This window comes from Mustela lutreola, chromosome 11, assembly GCF_030435805.1.
Source record: "Mustela lutreola isolate mMusLut2 chromosome 11, mMusLut2.pri, whole genome shotgun sequence".
NCBI lineage: Eukaryota > Metazoa > Chordata > Mammalia > Carnivora > Mustelidae > Mustela > Mustela lutreola.
Genome location: NC_081300.1, coordinates 17712857 through 17735198, shown reverse-complemented (window position 1 = coordinate 17735198; position 22342 = coordinate 17712857). Strand labels below are relative to the sequence as shown.

The 22342-nt window shown below is 49.5% G+C and overlaps 1 protein-coding gene across 1 annotated transcript in view; it reads left to right on the top strand.

Annotated features, from left to right (window-relative positions):
- The first annotated feature begins 2161 nt into the window (after nt 1-2161).
- The window catches only part of ONECUT2 (one cut homeobox 2), a 52789-nt gene continuing 32608 nt past the window's right edge, over nt 2162-22342 (top strand). The window contains exon 1 of the mRNA XM_059139780.1: nt 2162-3754. Within this exon, the coding sequence (XP_058995763.1) occupies nt 2527-3754 (1228 nt within the window). The 5' untranslated portion in view covers nt 2162-2526. The remainder of the gene's footprint in view (nt 3755-22342) is intronic.

Below are 22342 nucleotides of genomic sequence, written 5' to 3'. Positions count from 1 at the left end.
TGCCTACTCAATGTCCCAGCCTGGGGTCCCTGGCCACTCTTTAAGCCTGAAGCCAAGGCAGAGAAGGCTGTGTTCAGCGTTGGGGCATATCAGACTCATTCCCCAGCCTTGCTGCTCTCTTGCCCTATTTCAGTCTCTGAGCACTCCTAGACCAACAGGAGGTTGCGCTCCTGTGAGCTTCTGTTCAACTCAGTAAGTTTTCCAAACATTAACTGTTTCAACTGTCCAGCTGCCATATATAAGGTGGGGAGTGAAAAGAGAGACAGTAAGAGAGGGTTGAGCGGGAGAGGAAAGAGAGAAACAGAAAAATCGGTTATTTTACCTAATTTTGTGACATTAAAAAATGTTAGCAGCTAGAAAAGTGTGTCTAGCAAAGTGGAGGAACGTCCACTTTCTTACTCGGGCTCTGATATAACAAAGAAGCTGCTTGAGTGAATAATTGGCAATGTATTGGTCAGAGCTCAATGAAGTTGATCTATCAATAACATCACTGTACATTCATGTGACAGAATGGTGTGGGAGTGGGTGGATTTTTTTTTTCTTTTTCTTTTTTCTTTTTTTTTGCTCTGTAGCTAGAAGGGAAAGGAGGGCAGCAGGAAAAGGTCACCAAGACTAAGAACTATTTTCCAAATGAATCAAACCTTTTCTCTAGCACCAGGAAGGCAAATACAGTATTCCAGGCTGTATGTCCTTGTTTTCTTATCAAGTTTTCTCTAACAGCTGGAAGTGGTTGGAGGGGCTGTCTTAAGGAGACCCCCCGCTCTTCTTTTGACAGCTGATCAAAAGAAAATAGGTCACGCTTCTCAAACTTATGTCCACCCTGTCCTTAATTACTGTCTCTTTAAACAAAGGCAACATCTGCGCAACCTCAGCTAGCTTGAATCTTGGGAGGCAAACAGAGCGCAACCTGCTTTGGAAGAATCTGTTACTTTTAAGGGTTTCAATGCCCGGTAGCTCCCTGTCTTCAGCCGCCCCTCCACCCCCCAGCCAGGCCTCGGAAATATCCACCTCCGCTCCGCTCCACTTCCAACGGAAATTCTGGGTAGACGAAGGTGCACTTTTTAAAGCTGCGGCTCGAGAGCCTTCTAAAACTCGCCAGGGTTCTGGTCTTTTCAGAAACAAGTTTTTGATATACAGGTGTCGACCGAGGGTCGGTGCCATCTACCCACAGCCCCAACCTGGGGCTTTCCTTTCTCGGGGTTCGAGTGTGTGTGTGTGTGTGTGTGTGTGCGCGCGCGCGCGGGGACGCGATAGAAGAAAAATCCGCGGGTGTCGTCCGGGAAGGTTTACGTACTCCTTGCTCCCAGAAGTTTGCTCACTACAGGCTTTGGGAACAGTCTTGCCGCCCCCCACCCACAACCACTTCTTTACAAGACGCTAATGGAGGGAGCGTTTGGTCACCTTGAAACCGCAGCTCCTAGAGTTCTAGTTTTGTTTTGCAATCTAACAGAGCCCTTCTGAAGCCTCATAACTGGGAGATTTATGGGCTCGCCGGGTAATTAAATGATGTTATTGTGTTAACTTTGCTTGGATTACGGTGGCCCGCGCCGCCTGTGGGCTCGCGTCGCCGGCCGCAGCTCCGAGGCAGCGAGGGTCCTGGGGTTCCTTTCGCCCGGCAGATTATGCAAGCCTCGGTCTCGGGAATTTACCCTGCATTAGAATACCTAAGCGCCTGCATTTTAAAAGGGTAAACTACTGGCTCTCAGATAGAGACGCTTGGGAAGTGGCTCGCTAGGAGACTTGGGTTTGTATTTTCACAGTACAGACCGGCTTGGTAGCCTCCAGAAAAGCTGTGGGGTGAGGCAAAGGGAACTAAGGCAATGCCCTTTTCTACAGATCGCAGCTGCTCAAGAGGGACACAGAGCGGCATCTTTAACATAATTTCTCTCCCTCGCTCGCACTCTCGCCTCTCTCTCCCCACTGCACTCTCTTCCCCTCCCTCCCTCTCCTTGACGTTTGATTCTAGTGGCAAAGGAGGAAAAAAGGCACGGAGCCGTCAGCCAAACCTGAAACACATGGCCCCGCCCCCTCCTCAGCCATTGGCAGCCTCACTCAGGAGGCCCGCCCCCCGGGGCAGTAGCGCACTCGGAGTGGCTGTTTGCAGCGCCCATCGGGCGCTGCCCCGCCCCGGGTCCGGGAGGCTAGGTTGGCTGCCCCGGCGAGCGGCAGAGCCCTTCTGGACAGCTCCCGCTCACCCAAACAGAAGACGTCGGCGCCGGAGCGGGCTCGGACATGGCGAGGCAGCGCGCCGGCCCGAGCGGTGGGGCCCGGTGATCCCTCCCTCCCTCCCCGCCCCCTCCCCTCTCCCGCTCGCACGCCCCGTCCGCCCCCACCCCACCCCCACCCCGGGCGCGCCCGCCTGCCCGCCCGCAGCCCGGGGCGCACACCCGCACGCACGCTCCCCTCCACACACTCGCGCACTCCCGCGCCCTCCCCCGCTCCCGCGACCGAGCTCCGCCACGCGCGCCTTGCCAGCCCGCCGGCCGCCCCCGCCGCCCCCGCCGCCCCCGGGCCCCGATGGACTGAATGAAGGCTGCCTACACCGCCTATCGATGCCTCACCAAAGACCTAGAAGGCTGCGCCATGAACCCGGAGCTGACAATGGAAAGTCTGGGCACTTTGCACGGGCCGGCCGGCGGCGGCAGCGGCGGGGGCGGTGGTGGGGGCGGCGGGGGCGGCGGCGGGGGCCCGAGCCATGAGCAGGAGCTGCTGGCCAGCCCCAGCCCCCACCACGCGGGCCGCGGCGCTGCTGGCTCGCTGCGGGGCCCGCCGCCGCCGCCAACGGCGCACCAGGAGCTGGGCACGGCGGCAGCGGCAGCGGCGGCGGCGTCGCGCTCGGCCATGGTCACTAGCATGGCCTCGATCCTGGACGGCGGCGACTACCGGCCCGAGCTCTCCATCCCGCTCCATCACGCCATGAGCATGTCCTGCGACTCGTCCCCGCCCGGCATGGGCATGAGCAACACCTACACCACGCTGACGCCGCTCCAGCCGCTGCCGCCCATCTCCACGGTGTCGGACAAGTTCCACCACCCGCACCCGCACCACCACCCGCACCACCACCACCACCACCACCACCAGCGCCTGTCGGGCAACGTCAGCGGCAGCTTCACCCTCATGCGCGACGAGCGCGGGCTCCCGGCCATGAACAACCTCTACAGCCCCTACAAGGAGATGCCCGGCATGAGCCAGAGCCTGTCCCCGCTGGCCGCCACGCCACTGGGCAACGGGCTGGGCGGCCTCCACAACGCGCAGCAGAGCCTACCCAACTACGGGCCGCCGGGCCACGACAAAATGCTCAGCCCTAACTTCGACGCGCACCACACTGCCATGCTGACCCGCGGTGAGCAGCACCTGTCTCGCGGCCTGGGCACCCCGCCCGCGGCCATGATGTCGCACCTCAACGGCCTGCACCACCCGGGCCATGCTCAGTCCCATGGGCCGGTGCTGGCGCCCAGCCGCGAGCGGCCACCCTCGTCCTCCTCTGGCTCGCAGGTGGCTACATCGGGCCAGCTGGAGGAGATCAACACCAAAGAGGTGGCCCAGCGCATCACCGCGGAGCTGAAGCGCTACAGCATCCCCCAGGCGATCTTCGCGCAGAGGGTGCTGTGCCGGTCTCAGGGGACTCTCTCCGACCTGCTCCGGAACCCCAAACCGTGGAGTAAACTCAAATCTGGCAGGGAGACCTTTCGCAGGATGTGGAAGTGGCTGCAGGAGCCCGAGTTCCAGCGCATGTCCGCCTTACGCCTGGCAGGTAAGCACAGAGGGTCTCCTGGACCCCGGCTGCTGGGGAGAGTTCTCCGGGTGTTTGTGGCCCCAGGTCAGTGCGCCTGGCTTCGGTTCTTCCCTCCTCTCCGCTATGCACTTCCTATTTTCTCTCCACTTTATTTCTTGTTCTGTCATTTCCTCCTTCTGCTCCCTTGTTCCTTTTCTGTCCTTTTTTTCTTCGCATTTTCATACTTCTCTTCCTCCCTCCTTGACTCCAAGCTTTCATTGACCCACGCTCCACCACCACATTTCATTCACCCTCCCCTGAATGTGCCAATTTTACCCCCTCTTTTTGCCTTCCCTAGTTGTGGGACAAGGGAGGAGGTGCGCTGTGTCTACTAGGAGCTTTCTCTTTACAGGACTCACAGAGACTCAGGATTGGCCCTGTGCACTTGAACTCTAGCTTAGACAATACATTTCAGTTTTCCAGGCTGCCTGGTTTCCTTGTATGGAGGCAGTTGAGGCGCTTTGCTCTTCAGAAAGGAAAAAAAGAAATCTCCGTTCTTTTCCTACCCACCATACCAGGCAAACTTGTTTAGTTATTAGCAGGAGTCACAGTCTTGACCGCGCGGGGGAACGGATGGTAGGATACAACAGCGCTTTCCAGACATCTCCGGCCTTGGCGCTGGCTCGGGGAGTTTCTGACCGAAAGAGCCGGCTCGGGCCAGTTCCCGTGTCATTGCCTACCGAGAGGGAAGGGTGCCAGGACGAAGGTTGGGACTAATACATTCACCTCTAGGAGGATGGGGGAGGAAAAACTAAGAATGGAGAGCTGCCTAACTCGCCGGCCACGCTCGCCCGGCACCCAGCTTTTGCTGGCATTCGCCGAGGTCTCGCTGGACTCGGAGAGAGGCTGGGCGTTTGTGAGGAGAGGTGCTGAAAATTAAGATGCACGTTAGTTAAAGCATCTTGGCCACTGGCTACAGGCTCCGCCTTTGCATTAAGCGGACGCTGATTGTGCGCGTAGCGCGGCGGCGGGGAGGGCAGGCGGCCCGCGGGAGGGGACCGGTCGACGCGTTGGTTACATTGTTCTGGAGCGGGCTTGGTTCTTTGTGCCTCCTCTAGCGGCCAAGCCGCGAGGTACAGCCCTCTATTGTTCTAGGAGCACAGATACCTCCTGTGTGGGCGGCGGGAGCGAGAGAGAAAGACGTAGCGGTGGCTGCGACTGACAGACAGTTGCGCGCTTTTGTGCGCGCAGACCAAGAGCGGTGCGTGTGGCAGTTGCGCTGCCTCCAGGACTTAGCCATGGGTCCAGAGGAGCAAAGGGTCCAGGCGACCCACTGGGTAGGATACACAGTATCCTACTGCAAGTCTGTATGGGCAGTTTCTCTTGGACTGGGGCCATCTCTCCGGATCCGTAAGCCACCGAGGGGACAATTCTTAGTGGCGGTGATTTACATTGGTGCGGAAAGTGGGATGTGCGTTGTGTGCCGCCGGCACGGTGCGAGCCAGCTATACACAACGCGCTTCCGGAGCGTCGAGCTCAAGCTTCCTCTCCCGCTCCCTGGGGCTTTCCTCGCACCACAGCCTGGCTTACGGGGTACACTCTACCGACGCGGGACGGGGCTGGGGGCGTGTTCACCCAGGCTTGGGGAGGGGGCGTTTCCACTCTGACAGCCTCCGCCTTTCCCCGCTGTTGGAGGATTCCGATCTCCAAGCAGTAATCGCCCCCTCGGTATTGATCTGAAAAGGTAAAGAAAATTATACCCCCTAAAGCTTCCCCAAATCTATGGACTCCTAATACTTTTGTGTGCTTTTAGTAATCTTTCTCCTTTAGCTTACTCTTCGTTCTCTACCACAATTCTCTTATTTGCTCCTCATTCCTAGAAAAGATTAAGCAGTGAATAGAGGGCAACCGTGAGAAATAAACTGAAGGCTTGCTGACACTTCTGAATTGTGCGGTACTCCTTTGTCTTGGCCCCCCAAAACTCCACCAGTGCCTCTCAGGTGAGCGCCAGCAGCGCCTGGGTTCCCTGGCCTGGGCAGCCAGAAGAAACTTGGCAGCTGGACTGGAGGGTACAGTTAAAGGACAGCTTTTCCATTCCAGACCATCTCAGAACGCTGCCGCCCCCTCACGCCTGTCCTGCAAAGGACAGAGCTAGAAAAAGAAAGAAAGAAAGAGAAATAGATCGTGTGCCTTGTGCCTATGTGTGACTGAAAGTGACATGGCAAGTAATGCTTGACCTGTTAGCCCACCTTAGCCCCAAGCATTGCTGGGATAAGGGAAAGTGTGGCATATGTGGGGATCCCCGGTCCCACCACCCACCCCAGGAAAGTCAAGGTAGGGGACACTCCTCAAAGGCTGGCCCCAAGGAGAAGTGCTGAAGCCACCTCCACAGGAAATTGAAAGCCTCCTTCAGCGAGTGGGAAATTCCTGCTGAGGACCCCGCTTTGCTCAAGCATTCAAATGTGTGTCTGTTTTATTACCCCGAGTTGAAAAGGGACAAGGGCTTTAGCCTTTTTATCTGGCCATTTTATCAGCAACTACAAGTGTGTTGAGTGGTTATTATTACATAGGAGGCTTTTCAGTATGGGGTCAGTAGATCAGTCTCTTCAGACGCTGACACAGAAGCTAGGACTGGTAAGTAGGTATTATGTGCTCAGGAGTGCGAGGGGACAGGAGCAAATGGAGAAGAAAAGCAGAGGCCTTCCCCGCCAGGAGTATCGATCGGAATCCCCGCAGGGACGCCACTGAGGACCCACGAGGCAGGGCTCTGGGGGCTTAAACAAGCACATGGCTCCACAGGGCAGCTGGTCCTGCCTGCCAGGCTCGAGCCTCCAAGAGCAGCCTGGGCACCTCCAGCTTGCCCCAACCAGGCCTCTTTTCTGTCCCTTCCTCTCCTTTTAGTTTCCCTTTCTCTTTCTCATTTTGGCCCCCTCTGGGTCTTGCCAGAGGCTCAAGCAGGCAGGGGTTTGAGGGACGTAGGAATCAGGATGTCTGATTTGGACCAGATGTTGCAGACCTCACCCTTAGGCGAAGCAAACTCTGGATCCACAGAAGCAGGTCCTTCCTCTCCTCTCCCACCTGCCTCCCCCACGCCTCCTTTGGGCCCATTGGTGGGTCCCCAGCTCAGGCTGGCATTTCAAAGGGACAAGACCCTGGGGAAAGTCAGATCGCCCCAGCACTAGATTTCAGAGAAGCGGACTCCAAGAGCACGATTTCGTTGGGAAAGGGTGGCCAAGGCCGCGAGGGGTTGCAGCCGTGCCCTGGGCGGTTCTCAGGGCACGCTCCCGCAGGCAGTTTGTATTTCCGCCCTGCACGAAGCGGCTCGGACAAACTCCCGCGGGTTTGAACACTAACACTCCTGACTTAGAGCCCAAGAAGCCTCTGAACGAAGCACAGACAAGAAGAGGGAGGGACTGAAAACCCCAGGCAAAACCTGGGACTGGCGGCTCACGGAGGAAAACCAGGGCCTCCGTGGCGGGAGTGGTTCCCTCCAAAGCCCCGCAGCTAGAGCAATGCCTCTGACGGTATGACCTGCCAAGGTTTGCGCCTCCCGAGACCCGGGCTCTGGGGAGGGCGGGGGAGGCCTGCTCGGAACCTGCCACATGTCCCGGCGGTGGACAGACACACGGTCCTCTTCAGACAGCAACTCCCAGAGGCCAGTCTGGAGGCAACTCTGTTCAGACAGCTGATGGCCTTTCACCAACCTGCCAAGATGTTGCCTGGGCCAGCTGACGCTCGCGGCCGGCAGAGCCTGCTGGGGACAGTGCGCGGCGGCTCCTGCCAGGGGCACCACGGGCCGGCGTCTCTCCTTCGGCGCCAGGAAAGTCGTGGGCTGTGCCGGCGGCCGACTGGCCTCTTCTAAGTGTCCTGCTGGTCCGGCTCCAGGCCCAGCTCAGGCCCTCTCTCCCCGCAGTTTAGTGCGGGGAACCGAGCCCGAGAGACCGAACACAAACCTGCGTCCGTACCAAGCACAAGATACTTTTGCCTGCTGGCTGGTCGGATTAATAACTGCAAAGCTCGCTACCGTCCTTGTTTGGTCAAGTCCAGGGTGCCTGGAGAACACCCTCCTAACACGCATCAGGGTGAGCGGAAGCGGGCGGAGAAGACAGAACGCAAGGAAGGGTAGTGAAGCCGAGCGCGAGTAGCAGTCCAGGCCTCTGGGCGCCCTCGACGCGAGCGGCTGTGCATTTTATTCCAGGCTTTCCACCGTGTGGGTATGTCACTTTCTCAAACAAATGTGTATATGGAGGGAGATCGATGCTGATAATGTTTAGAAGATTAAAAGAGCATTAATGCTGGCAACAATAACGTAAACGTGTGGACCCAGATCTCATTGATCTGGAACCTGATCCGGCGGGTTTCCAGTAAGCCCGACGGCGCGCTCTTCCCAGCAAAGCGCTCGCCAGCGCCCCCGCTCCCCAGCGCCCAGTTTCCCCCGCGCTCTCGCCGCGCCGCTTTCCCTGCTCCCAGCGGGCCCACGGGTCAGGCCGCGGCTTCTCCCGGTGCGGCCCCAGCCTGCCTCTTCCCGAGGCTTCTCGGGTCGCAGAGCTCCCAGGCATCCCCGTAGTCCCCGCGCGCGCGCTCTGCGTCCTGCGCTCCCCGCGGAGTGCTCTGCAGCGGACCGAGTCCGCTGCGCTGGAGGGCGCCCGAGTCCTCCCAGCTCTGTCGTTCTCCGGGGACCGTCGCTCCCGGTCCCCATGGCCCTCGTCTGGTCAGACAGGGCCCGGGGAACGTCTTTTCTTCTTCTAAACCACCCAGGCAATTTGACCTACCTCTCGGTTTGCGGAAACGACCAAACGCAACTTGGAAACGTCTCTCCAGCTGCCAGGATAACCGCGCAGCTTCCGGATCCTCGGATCCCCTCGCATTTTTCTTTGTTTTCATTAAAAGGAATCACTCACACCAGAGTGTTCGCATTCACAGACTTTCTACACTATTGCATTAAGTGGGCAATTAAACGCCGCCCCAGTGACAAAGGCCTGGGCTTCATCCCTCAGAACAGTCTGCTGTGGGCTAATTGGGTCAAACAGGGCAGACTCTTGTTTCCTGTAGGGGCGGGGGCAGTAAGGTAAGAAAATCAAACTGGGGAACCCCGTCGCACCCCTTCCCACCAGCTGGAGAGAACTTATCCTCTGAGACCCGGGATGGAAGGTTTTCTCTAAGGCACGTGCATTGACTGGAGAAGACAAATTTTGAGCTCTTCCTTCCTTCCCGCGGGGGAGTTGTCCAGACCATGCCCTACTGGCTTCCCTTGCCAAATGGTGGCTTATTCGTCCAGAAGGAACGCTAAGGTGAATTTTACCGAAAAGAATAAAAGAGCTGGGGTGGATAGTGGGGGTGGGACGAGAATTAATTTGTTCTGGTTTTATGAAACTCTAAATCCTAAAAATGGGGAAAACTAAGCTTTTCCTTCAAGAGGAGGTCTCAATCTGGAAGGAAAGGAGTGTTTTCCTTCCTTCCCCAAGAATGACACGAGAAAAAGGAAGAAGGAGAGAGAAGAAGAAAAATCTTTACTGGTTCTGCTTTGAGGTGTGCCAGAGGGTGAACTGGTATTTCTTCCTGTCATTCCCAAAGATGGGGTTCATCTTCCCACTAGTGGACTTCTTAAAGAAGGGAGCTCTGATACAGCTTGATTTCTAGTCAGAATATGCCCAACGCCCTACTGGAAACTAGAATTACCTGGGTCAGGTGACCAGATAAAGAAACCAAGAAGAGTGGGTAGTGTCCTTCAGGTCAGGGAGACAACAGTCCTTCTCCCCAGTGTCCCCACTGGAAGAGCTCCTAGGTTCTAGGAGGGGTGAGTGAGCTTAGACTCTCCTCCATACCCATCTTAGAATCCCAAAATAGGACAGGGATTCTGGTGAATGGTGAGGGTAAGGCAGAGGGGAAACTGACTCCCCAGATTTTGGTTCCAAGAGGAGAAATGTTTTTACTTCCTCCTAGAGCCAGTTCTAGAGGTAACAGGGCTCTGGGCAGGTCCCAAGCTCCAAACCTGAACCTGGAGGGAAGGAGAGCCTCCCTCTCTTTCTGTTTTCACCTCTTGATTTTCTGTCCGTTAGTATCTATTTCTAAAGGAATAGCAGAGGAGAGAGGCCGAAGGAAGAATGTACTGAGCTCCACCACACTATAGCTGGTGGCTGACGTTGGCAGAAATTGTCTTCAGGAAGAGTGGGATCATGTCCGGGGGATCCCTAGAGAATGAAAACCTCAGAGGAGAAGAAGAGATATTTAATTTCTGGGTTCTTGCCAAAGGAAGGGAAATGAGAAGGGAATAAATAGAAATAATTGCCTGGATAAAGGACCCTGGGGGAAAGGGTGAGTATGAAGGCACCCTGGGCCTTAAACTTTATCTACAGATTCTCTGGATTACTCTCACCCCTGACATCTCAGAGACATTTTATTATTTTCTTTTTTTTTCTTGGTCTAGGGAAAGTCACTTTCTCCAGGGGGTACTTTTCTTGGTGGGGAAAGAACTTTATGAAGAAGCCTAATGGGATCACTTAGGCTATCGTGTGCAGAGCCTCCTTCAGGCGTGGGAGCACCCCCTCTTCACCCACTCTGTCCCCCTACCCTACTTCATTGCCTTTGGGAAAGGCTTTTTGTTTCCCAAGTCTCACTCAAGCCAACAACTCTGGAAAATGTGCTTAGGTGCTCCTAAGTGTAGGGAGCAGGAAGGAAGGAAAACTTACTGGGTAATTCCACCCGTCTGGTGCCCGACAAGGTGCAGGATGGGCAAAGCACGAAGGCAGGCTGGCAACATGCATACACAGATAGATAGTCTTACTTGGGGAGCAGGTTTCCTAGAAGTTGTAGACATTTTTTATGGAAAGCCTCTGCACGGAAATTGCCCCCGAGGGAAGGGAGGCTCTGCGTTCCACCTTGGTGCTTTTGTCGCCATTGGAAGATCCATTACTCTTCCGTAGAATGCAGACTTTGTTTGGGTTGGAAGCACACCTCCAGTGTAATTTAATCAGCATCGGACTTTGGTTCGTATAATCAAATATACATATACTTTCTCCTGCAGGAAGAAAAATAATTTCTCTGTAACTGGTATTGACTTGAAGTCATGTAATCTCTGGAAAGCATCACATTTTTAAAGGGAAAGGTAAAATTAAGAGGAAAAGAACCCACACGTTTAGTGGTTTGCCTTGCCATTGCTAAGAGAGCCAGTTACCGTCTAAGAAAGGGCTGCTCCGATTTTAGATATTTCATTCCCACTCCCTCTGTGTAGTTAACCCCACAAATCTAGGTAGGTAGGAAAGAACAGTGACTGGCTCACAAGATCCTAGAAATCTGGGCTCTATCCTTGGGTTGAGACATCCTTGGAGGAACCTATTTTGTATTCCACAGGCAGCAACATCAGGATCTCAGTGGGCCAGGAGCCCCTTCTTTAACGGTGAGTGGTAGCTATCGGCAGCTCACTCCTTACTCTACCCGCAGGGCCTTGAGCTTGAAGCTCTGCCCTGGAGCATCCTCCTGGAGCAAGCCCGGACTCCCCACCCCCAGGGCGAGGCTCTGGGCTTTACCCGAGTTGAGTCTGTTAGGGAATCTGTTGTAAACACAGATCCATTGATTTGCATTTGTCAGAGAGTAAAGTTAAACCAGTGAAAAGAGAAGCCCTTACCCTTTTATGCAGGGCCAGGGAAACCTTTCATATTGATCCTATTGATCCAACCTTTCCCTTTAAGGAAACCACATAGTTAAAGACCCTCGTTCAATAGATTTACCCTTCGTGCTTGTGATATTCCTTTAAGTGTTCTCATCTAGGATAGCTGGGCATTAAGCCCACACTCCAAACCAAACAAAAATGAAAAGTAGGGGGGGTTGGAGGGGAGGGGTCAGGAGGCAGAATTGTGGGAAGTGAAATTGAATCAAACTGAAATGTGTAATGAGGCGGTTGGAGATGTTTTTTTCTCATTCTTCTAAGACGACATGCAGGGTTAAGAACAAAATAGATGCATTTAGCATCTCTCTCTCTCTCTCTCTCCTTTTTTACACACACACACCACACACACAAACACAAATCTGTTTATATGCTAGAGTCGCAATGTGTCAGGAACATCATTTTCTACTATAAAATTATTTCAATCAGCCACTAGCTTGGTTCATTCCAACTGGTACTTAAAGGCAGTTAATACTTCCATAAAAATTGTTTTTGGCTCATTTGTAGCAAATCAGGAATGGAATAGAACTTTCCCCAGAAATGCAACATTTTGGGTTATGTATGTGAGCATGGACACTGAAGTCACTCCAGAAGAGAAAGGGCTTGGAGTTTTGTGTTCTGATGGAAGTAGGTAGAAACCAGGCCAACAGAAGGGACACCCTTTTAAAAAAAAAATTATTTAAAGACCAGTGTAGATGGAATAGGAATTGCTAAATATTCCCCAGCATCCCTCATGTTTGCAGATATGAAAATGAAAGTCCCCTTTGTTTCCAGAACTATTGGCACAATCCATTTCATTTCTTCCTTGACCCTTTTTTGTTCTGTAAATAACATCCATTTGTGATTTTTTTTTTCCCCAACATGGTACATGCATTATTCCTAATTGACTATCTCTTGGGTTGTGTTCGGACATTCATGTTTGTTTTCTGTGATTGAAAAATATTAATGATTCCTTAGGTGAGCTAATGTATTTATCTGCTGAGTGAGTTCAAAGGGCAGAGTTCAGCTATGGTTCAGGTTAATTGAACAGGAAGCAGTGAGCTCTCCAGGCTATGTTGAGCAAGGGTCCAGTCCCTTAAAATATCACACTCAGCAAACACACAATTTCACTGTCCTCATCCTGGAGTCTGATGTAAGAGGCTCGGATCAACTTGGATTGCCTGTTTAAAAACCCAAAGCAAAGCACAGCAACTGCAACAAAACCCTCACAGTCCCCCTCGGGGAAGAAGAGTTTTCTCATTGGCTAATTGCTTTATTGGTAGCACTGACCTGCAGAGCAGCTGCAGGGGCCTGGATGAAGGCTTAGGCTTCCTAATAATGTGCTCCATTAGAACAGGGCAAGGCATTTTTTGTTTACCCAATTGGAGCTCCCTGCAAAGTGCCATTAACCCCAGCCCAATCGTGTGTGTGCTACAAAAGCCAAAGGTCACGCCAATCAGGCTGTCGGCATAGCCAGCTTTGCCCTGGTGGGAGGGAGGGGCACTCTGCTGGCATTGCCCTCCCCACACTTGGCTCAGAGCTGTAGGCCCCTTCAGGGCTTTGACCGCAGCAAGCAGTTGCACAATTTGTTTACATTTCCCAATTGCTGAATCATGTTATTGATGATTAAACAGTTCTGATCTGAGCACCATCAATCACCCTAGGGGGGAAAAAAAATCCTTCCACTAACCCTCTCTTTTCTATTTATGTTTTGTTTGTTGTGCATTACAGTAAGTAGAATTGTGCAAATGGTGCTTATTAGCAGGAATATAGTCTGGGTAAGTGCTTGGATCAAGAGGAAGATAGACCTGCAAACATGGGTGGGACGCGATGGGGGAGTTGTTTAGCAGAAAGAAGGTTTGAGGTGGAGCCCCAGCACAGTCACAGCTCCCGTGGAGAGCACCTTGAGCTAGAGTGCCACCTGCCGGGAGTCTTCTAACCGCAACAAGCCTTGCATCCACCCCCCCACCCCCCCAGCCACCACACCATGCTTCTAGTATGTGTCCCCTTCCTTTGCTTTACTTCTAGTGTGTGTCCCCATCCCCCGTCTCCAGACCACTACCCACATTTTCTTGAGGGACTTTTTCTTGTCTGTTGGGACTCTAGCCTCTGCCTCTCCTAATTCATCATCAAAGAGAAATCGGTGGGCCTACTGTGATGAGTGAGATGATTTGTCCACCCTGCATGTTGAGGTGATAGTCTCCTCCTGCTTGGGAGAGGAGGGATGGAGAAAGCAAAAAATATCTGTGGGAGAGAAGAGGAATGGTTATGTGTGTAGGAGAAATGGCTCAGCTGATGATGCCAGTGAGAGCTGTGCCAGCTGTAAGGTGCTCTGCAAAAGTAATGTATTGTACAAAGAAGAGGGGGTTGGAGAGAATCAGTACTGGCGAGGGAGGACATCAGGAAAGATATGCCAAATCAGCGAGCCAGAGGTGGGCCCTGTGAAATCCCCCGGGATGAGAAAAAGTGAACCTGCCGTTTTGCAATTGCAAAGAAGTGAGCCAATGAGCTAGATTTGGAGCCAAACTGTGGAGTGGGCTGTAGGTCTGTGGGCAGCAGCTGTTTCCAGACTCGCCTCACATCGATCTCGGCCCAGCGCCCCTGGCTGCCTAGCGCCTGTGGGTGGGTTGCCGCCTCCCCGCCTTAGCGCGGGCGTCAGCACCACGAACAGCGCCCCAGAGCCTGCGCGCTCGCACCACGCTCTGAGCGAGTTTCCATCTCAACCCGGAGAAGAAAGATGGGCTCTCTACTCGGGTTAAGTCTGGGCAGGACCCTGATCAGTAGCTCCAGCTCTCTAGATCTCAGCGCGCCAGACAGAAACGGGCCTCAGATTTTCCTCTGGCGCCCCATGGCTTCTGTTCTCTGTGTGAGGTCCACGATAATAGAGAGGAGGCGATGCTGAGAGGACAAAAGATGCTAAACGACCCTTTCCTTCCGAAGAGGAAGAGCATTACCTCTGTTGGGGGGCAGAGGGATTGAACTGTTTTACTCCATGTTACGACCTCGTGCAGACGCTGATGGCCATTCTTAACATGATATTTTAGCTTTGGATTTCCTTTCAAGGTTTACAGTCTGGTTGCCTCGCACACAGGTGTGCACAAATGCATGCTTTCCTCCACCCCAAACCACCCCACATGCTGACTTTTGAAAACATGGTTTTCATTATATTAAACAATATTCTCACATTGTATCAGCAGTAATGTTGCAGGGAAAGCCAACTAAGGGACATTACTACCTCCAATAAATCTTGAAGCTGGGTTTGATTTCTGGAGAGTCATCTTGGATGGGATCTCTTTAAGCACCTCTGCACCACTTCTGTGGGTGAAGGGTCAGGTCCCTTCCTCCAGACCACACAGGGTGAGAGCTAACATTAGGCACAGAGCCCCTAACTCTGACCGTTTTCAGTTGGTTGCTCTTCTTTGTGTTTTTATTCCAGAGAAAAGAGACAGGTGGGTTCTTTTGGTCTGCACGACTCATATCGCTTTGGGTTTCTGGTAAAATGGCCTTTGACTTCCCAAAGCTAATAAGAGATTTTATTTATTTATTTATTTATTTTAGAAGAGGGGAGGGGCAGAGGAGGAGGGAGAGGGAGAGAATCTCGAGTGGACTCCATGCTGAGCATGGAGCCTGATGCAGACCTCGATCCCACAACTCCGAGATCCTGACCTGAGCGGAAAAGAAAAGCCAGATACTCAACCAACTGAGCCACCCAGGAACCCCTCCCAAAGCTAATCAGAATGTAAAAATTTTGCTTTATTTCAAGGAATTTTAGTTCAAGCCTAATTTATTGCTAAAGTGGTTCTCGGGGAGATAGGGCACAGGAACAGGCTAGTGTGTCCACTTTAAAAGAAAGTCAAGGATATGATAGATGAGATTGTCCTGCCTGTGACAATTCATCTTTAAATTCCTAGTGGCTCTTGGATGAAAAGTAGGAAAATATAGCCCAAAACAAAACAAATGTGAGAGAGCATTCCCTGCCAATATTAAAAAGAAATAATTTTCTTTGTCTAAATGCCTAAAATTTTGCCCTAGAAATAAGCAGGAACATATTTAAATCAGGTCTAAGAACTTGTTTTGATAAACACTGAGTAAAGCAGTTTCTGAAAGCTGTATAATCTTTGAATTTGCAGACATGCAATTCTTAGCAGTTGGTGGGTTACACCGTCAAAACCTTTTCCAGTAAAACACGGATTTGACAGTGAGCTAAGCCTTGTTTTAGTCCATTTTAAATGGATCAGTGCATCTTATTAAAATAAGGCAGTTCACTGCAAGGGTTTGTACTTAATTACATCTCTTTTCTTGTGAGTTCTGTGTGCATTTCAAAAGATATTTCAACAAGACTGCACTATGAATGGGACTTCTAGTCTTTTTTTATTCCAAATACTAAAAAATGAGTGAAGTAAAGAACTTTGTGCTTTTCTGAAAGAGTGTGACAGATTCCCAAATCTAAGAGGTTTTTGTTTTGTTTTGTTTTGTTTTTTTAAATCTTGGAATCAGTTGTCTCCTAACGTATACCAGAGTTCACTTCAGTTCATGTTCAAGGCACAAGAGTGGACTCTTTATTCATCCCAGTGTGCAGCCTCTCTTCCTTTCTCTTTTGTTCTTCTGAAAAGGAAGAGACTGCTTTTCTGATAGAGGCCAATTTCTCAAGCTGATTCTGGGCGCTTGCCTCTCCTGCCTTCTCAGGACCCCAGCCTTCCCTGTGCTTTTAACCTCTCCTCTCTATTACCTTTTTCCCAATCCACATTTTTGGGCTCCAGTTTCTCTTATCTTTTTAAACAATGCACCCCTGCCCCAACAGTTGTTCTAACTTCATCTTTTCCCTCTCTTCACTTCTGGAGTTGCCTTAACTCCACGCCTTTTCTTTGCTTCCCCCTTCAGGCCCAGCCCTCTGCAGGCTACTTCTAGCCAGCCCTGTTTACTAAACCATCTCTTACTGGTGTCACTGTTGAATTTTTTGTAGCCAAACCCAATGGACACTTCTCAGTTCTTATTTTAAATGTGGGCTTTCCTCAGCATTTGACACACTGCTGACCACCCTCATCTTTAAACCCTTTCTTCATTTGACTTCTGAAATAATACTAGACTCTCTTCTTCTCATTGTTAGTCTTCTGGCCTCTCCTTGTCAGTCTCCTTTCTGGGCTCCTCTTGCTCTGTCCATCTAGCTCAGCATTCTGACCAAGGCTATTTCATTTTTATGCTCAACATACTCATCCTGGAAGATCTCATCCATTCGGTTACCATGTCTCTCTAAGATGAGGTCTTCTCCATCGCTCTCCAGCCCTGATGTCTCTCCTAGCTCCAGGTCCTTATTTCCTTCTGCATCTGAACATCTTTGCCTGAATGCCCTCAAATTCTGTTTACCTCAAAAGGAACTCATGTTCTTGCCTCACTCTGACCCCATCACCACTACCACCATATGTGAGTCTTTTCTTTGATTCCCTGTCTCTTTCAGCAATACCCCTTTGTGCACACCATAAGCTGGGAAATCAATTTGGACTTTTTCCTTTTCCTCTTTCCCCTTGAGTCAACCATAATAGCCATATGGATTTTACCTCCTAAATATCTGTCTATGTCTCTTCATTCCCTGTGCTGCTGCCCTAGTTGGAGCCACCCCAACTTTAACAGCCTCCTGATTGGTCTCCCTATCTCCAGGCTTGATTTCTTCCATCCATTTTCCAACCTTAAGCCAGAGTGATTTTTCTGGAATCCAAATACAATCACATTACACCATTATTTAAAACTCTTTGTTAGCGATCTGTGACCATTGGATGAAGGTGCAGGTCCCTAAGCAGTGTGTGTCAATCCCTGTATGGACTGACTCTTGACACGTTCAGCATCATCTCACATTGCTACCCCTTCACTTTGTACTAGCCGTTCTATACTGCTGCTAGCTTGCCAAACACATCAGGCCATTCCTTTAGCCTAGAACATTTTTTTTTCCTTACTCAACTAACTTGAGCTCAGTTTCAGATTTTGCCTTAGATGTCTTTGCCTCTAGAAAGCCTTCTCTAGTCTCCTAAATTGGGATGCCCTTGGACAACCCTTCCCATTGCACATAAAACATAAACAAGTATCACCTACTAATTTGTCAGTGTGTTCCTGCCAAAGATTCTAAGTTCCACAAGAGCAATAGTTGGATATATTATATAATAGGCAGCAATAAGGATCTGTGAATAAATTAATAAATACTTTTCTTTCGTATGACACTGTTTCTTCCCAGTTTATTCCCTCAAGTTAGTAGATGGCATTTAAAAAAATTTTTTTAGATTTTATTTAATTTGTCAGAGAGAGAGAGCACAAGCAGGGGGAGCAGCAGGCAGACGGAGAAGCAGGCTCCTCGCTGAGCAAGGAGCCCGATGCAGGACTCAATTCTAGGACCCTGGGATCATGACCTGAGCCGAAGGCAGAGGCTTAACGGACTGAGCCACCCAAGCATCCCAAGTCAATGGCATTCGAAAAAGAATCATCTGTGTTGGTGCATCATTTCAGAGCAGTATTTCATATTTCACAATATCAAGTTCTCATCAATGTCATTTTCCCTCTAAGCTAAGATACTATAGATATGCATGAGTTTTAAGGGGAATCTCGAAGTGGGGTTAAATCTTATCCAAAATTTCATGTTGTTATCAATGAGGTGAGGGAGGTAAAGTGACAATGACTAGACACTAGAATCAGAACCCATTTTACTAGTTGACAGTAGTCCTCCAAGGTAACCTACTGCAATTAGGGGGTCTTCCTTGCTATTCTGCTTGTATATTATCTTTTTTGCCATGACCATGTCTTTTTGCACACTCTTTTCCTCCTTACCCAGAATGCCTTATTTCCTGTCTCTCTCCACACCCCTTCCGGGCCACCTCAGTTCTTCCTTCTATGGATGTTGTAGCCCATTCTTTTCTCTTTCTTTCCTGAACTCTGGCTGCAATCCTCCATTCCAAAGTACTGAGCTGCTTCTTAGCTGTGCTCTCTAGACCTCTAGACCTCTCCTATATCTCCCTACAACTCTGGAGAGGAGATATGGTAATATTGTAATATTATATATTATATCCCACAGCTACTGGTTCATAGCTGACCCCATTAGGCATTTTTTTTTCCAAGTGAGAGCTTCGATGGACTCTCACCTGTCTTTACGGGGTTCCCCTAATTTCCATCACTCTTGCAAGCAACAGGTGCATGTTGACTTTTATCTGGCATTTTTTCTAGCCTCTGATCTTCTTTTACATACCACAAAATAGATTCCTATGTCAATCTGATATGAGAGATAACCTTAATATGGAGAAAACAGTACTCATGATAGCCAGTTAATAACAAGGGCTCTTCTACTTCCACACAAAACTGAATGTTTTATTTTTTTTTAAGATTTTGTTTATTTATTTGACAGACAGAGAGATCACAAATAGGCAGAGAGAGAGAGAGGAGGAGGAAGCAGGCTCCCTTCCAAGCAGAGAGCCCGATGTGGGACTTGATCCCAGGATCCTGAGAGCATGACCTGAGCCAAAGTCAGAGGCTTAACCCACTGAGCCACTCAGGCGCCCCAAAACTGAATATTTTAGAACACTGATGCCTGCAAACACATCAGCAAATCAGAGGGACTGCTGTCCTCTTTCAAGTCATTTTAGTTACCGGTAAACTAAGTTTGCATTTCAATGGCCATTACTCCTTAGATTATTACTTCTTAGATTATTGTCTTAAATTTAACCTTTAAGGAAAAAAGCCAGAGGTCAACATTTATAGTCTCAAGTTTATGCTTTTCCTTTCTCATTTCCGTATTTTCTGGCAAACAAAATTACCTGTGATCTTTGCAACCCAGCAGTTCAAAAACTTCTGGATATACTAGTTCTGCCTGTACAGTACAGAACTAAGTAGTCAGGAATGGGAAAAATTAACTACTTTTTTAACCTTTCATTTAACTGGATTTTTAAGATTTAAGTGGAGAAATCCTCATTTACCTTTGTAATATCCATGTAGGATTGAACAAAAAGAGATTTTATGGTTATCTCAACTTCAGAGAGAAATTGAAACTAAGAGAATTTGCTGTCCATCTTAGGTGGGATTTATTTATTGCCTTGAGATGTTTTATCTATTCTACAGTTATGGTTTTTTTTTTTTTATCTCTGTATTACATGAGTAACTAAGAAGACTGAGCATATATAAACAATTTAGTGTTAACATTAACACATCCCAGACTTTTATTTTTTCTGATGCCTTTAATTGCATGCACTTCTGGGCTGCATGATAATTAGGTCTTCTCTGTAAGCAGTTAAGTGACTGTCTTTCAGGTGCCTTGCATAGCCCAACCAATTTTCCAGAGATAGGCAGGTTGAGCAGAGCCAGAAATAGCCCTGGGGCCTGTCTAAAGACCACCCAGAAAGGGCCACACTCTTCTTTAGCTGGGACACCATGGGCTAACGAGAAACACTACACACTCTTTTTTCCTCTCTTATGCCTGGGACCTCAGCCTCCTCCTCTGCCATCCACCCAGAGGGATCACGTTGGACCCAGCAGATGCAGAACTGTTGAACTCACTCCTCCCAGACCAGTTTTCTACCTAGAGTTTTGGACTTGGGCTTCCATAGGCAGATGCTGGAAATTCAGTTCATAAAGGCAGAGTGGGGAGTAGGTCATTGATTGAATTAGAGGGGAAAGGGAGGAAAATCTACAGGAGAAGTAGATGGACTTCTCTGCTAATAGCCATACAACTCTGGAGGCCAAGTGTTCTGCTTCCTTAGAGCTCTGAAATTCCCTGGGATAGGCATATCCCCATGTGAGCCCCAAGCTAAGAAGAGTGGGAGTCAACAGCAGGTCCTGGGAACTGTATCTACACAACCCAGATCCTTCTCTCCTGGGCTGTTGGGAAGGGTTTGGAGGCACCAAAAATTCCTTTCTCACCACCCCTTCACCCAGCTGACCTTACAGAAGCAGCAGCGGGTTAGGACAGTAGAATGAATGCTCTTTGCTTATAACTCTGCCATTTACTAGCTCTAACCTAACTGCTCTGAGTCTCGGTTTCCCCCTTTATAAAATGGGAATAATATGTCCACCTTGGAGAACAGATGTAAGTATTAGAGATGATCTCTATAAAGCAGTTGTCAGGTAACAGGCGGCTGGGCTGTCTTCAGGACTTCCCCACAGAACCACTTACTTAGAGCTGTGATCCAAAGGAGAGGTGACTTTGAATATTGAAGAGGGGGAAGGAAGGAGGTAAAGTACAAATTTTACTGAAATTCTATGACATGCTACATATCAGTTACCTCTTGCCATAACAATGCCAAGAAACAAACCATCCCCCAATTTCAACATTCAACAATAAACATTTTTTTTCTTCTCACAAATTTGCAGAATTCGGTTGATCTGGGCTGGTCCCTGCTAGGCTTGCTCATGCATCTTTGGTTCAGTTGGCTTGGTCATGGGTTTTTGGGGGGCTCTGCTCCACATGCCTCCCCTCCTTGTCTGGAGCCACTGTAGTGGTATGAGCGTGTCCATTGCGTACAGCGGTAAAGGGGAAAGCGCAAGCAATAACATCATCTGGAACATACCATTGGCGAAAGCATGTCACGTGGTTGAGCGCAGAGACAGAGGGAGGGTGCTGCATGGTTACATGGCAAGGAGCGTGAGTACAGGGAAGGGTGAACTGGAACTTTTTATTCTGCAGTCTACTTAATACCATATATTTTAGATCACTTCTAATTTTGCAAGAAGCCAATCCTATGGTAGGGATAAGATAGGATAAGAAATTTGGCAATAAATATGGCAATATCTCAGTATACTTTGTTATTTTATATTTTATACAAGTAACAACCCTATGGCCAACTTGATGGGAGCCATATATCTTTGTACCATGTCTATTTGTGGACATGCCTGACAGGTTCTCCTAGATCATAGCAGACAGGCCTCCTGAGCTTTGCTTTCCTCCATCTTCCCTTTAACACCAGTGCAGGGCCTAACCTGTAGTTATATGCACATAGTTATATGTAGCTATATATACAGAATGCCATATGATCCCCAGGGTCACGCAGCTCTAGTGTCCTAACAGAAGGTCCCCTCCAAGTAACCCACATGCACTCTATATGTATATTTTTTTAGTTTTCAAAAACATTTAATTTATTTATTTGACAGAGAGATACACAGCAAGAGAGGGAACACAAGCAGGGGGTGTGGGAGAGGGAGAAGGAGGCTTCCCACCGAGCAGGGAGCCTGATGAGAAGCTCAGTCCCAGGACCCTGGGGTCATGACCTAAGCCGAAAGCAGACACTCAACAACTGAGCCACCCAGGCACCTCCCCCTGACCTTTATTTTTAAATAAGGCTTTATTTCCCATTTTTCCTCTTTTTTTTCCCATTAAAATAATCACCAAATATCTGATGCCTATAGAAGTTGAGGCATTCAATTTAGATCTCCATTATTCTGTGCCAACAAAATCCAAACACGGCAAACAATTTGCTTAGAGTTTGCCAACAAATATGGAAGCGATTTGGAGACGATATCCAAAAGATCAAGAGATTTGCTCATTTGTGACTCCGACAATGTCTAAGGTTTGTTTTTCTTTATCTGTTTGTTTTAAACCTTAGGTTCTCCATCTGGGGCATTATTTTTTTTTAAGACATAAGCAATGTTAAAAACACCAGACAGTTCTGTCTTGATTCTTAATGCGGGTGTTAAGAGATGCCTTCCATTAGTGAGAATGCCCTAGATAATGTGTTTATTTACATCTTCCTTCTTCTCTGCCTGTCCCCTAATGGTCTGGCACACAGAGGGCTACTTGAGCTGATTTATATGGATCTCAGTTGCTCTCATTTGTGCATACTTAATTCAGAGAGGTGATTGCATTGATTTCCAAGCCCCACTTTTCAAGACACTGTACCAACATAGATATCTCAGCTGTTCTAACTACATTGTCTGAAAAGGAAAACATTTTAAACCTTTGGAAGCAATTTTGACCGACATTTCATTGTGTTCTATATTACTTACCTAATTAAATTTCCTTC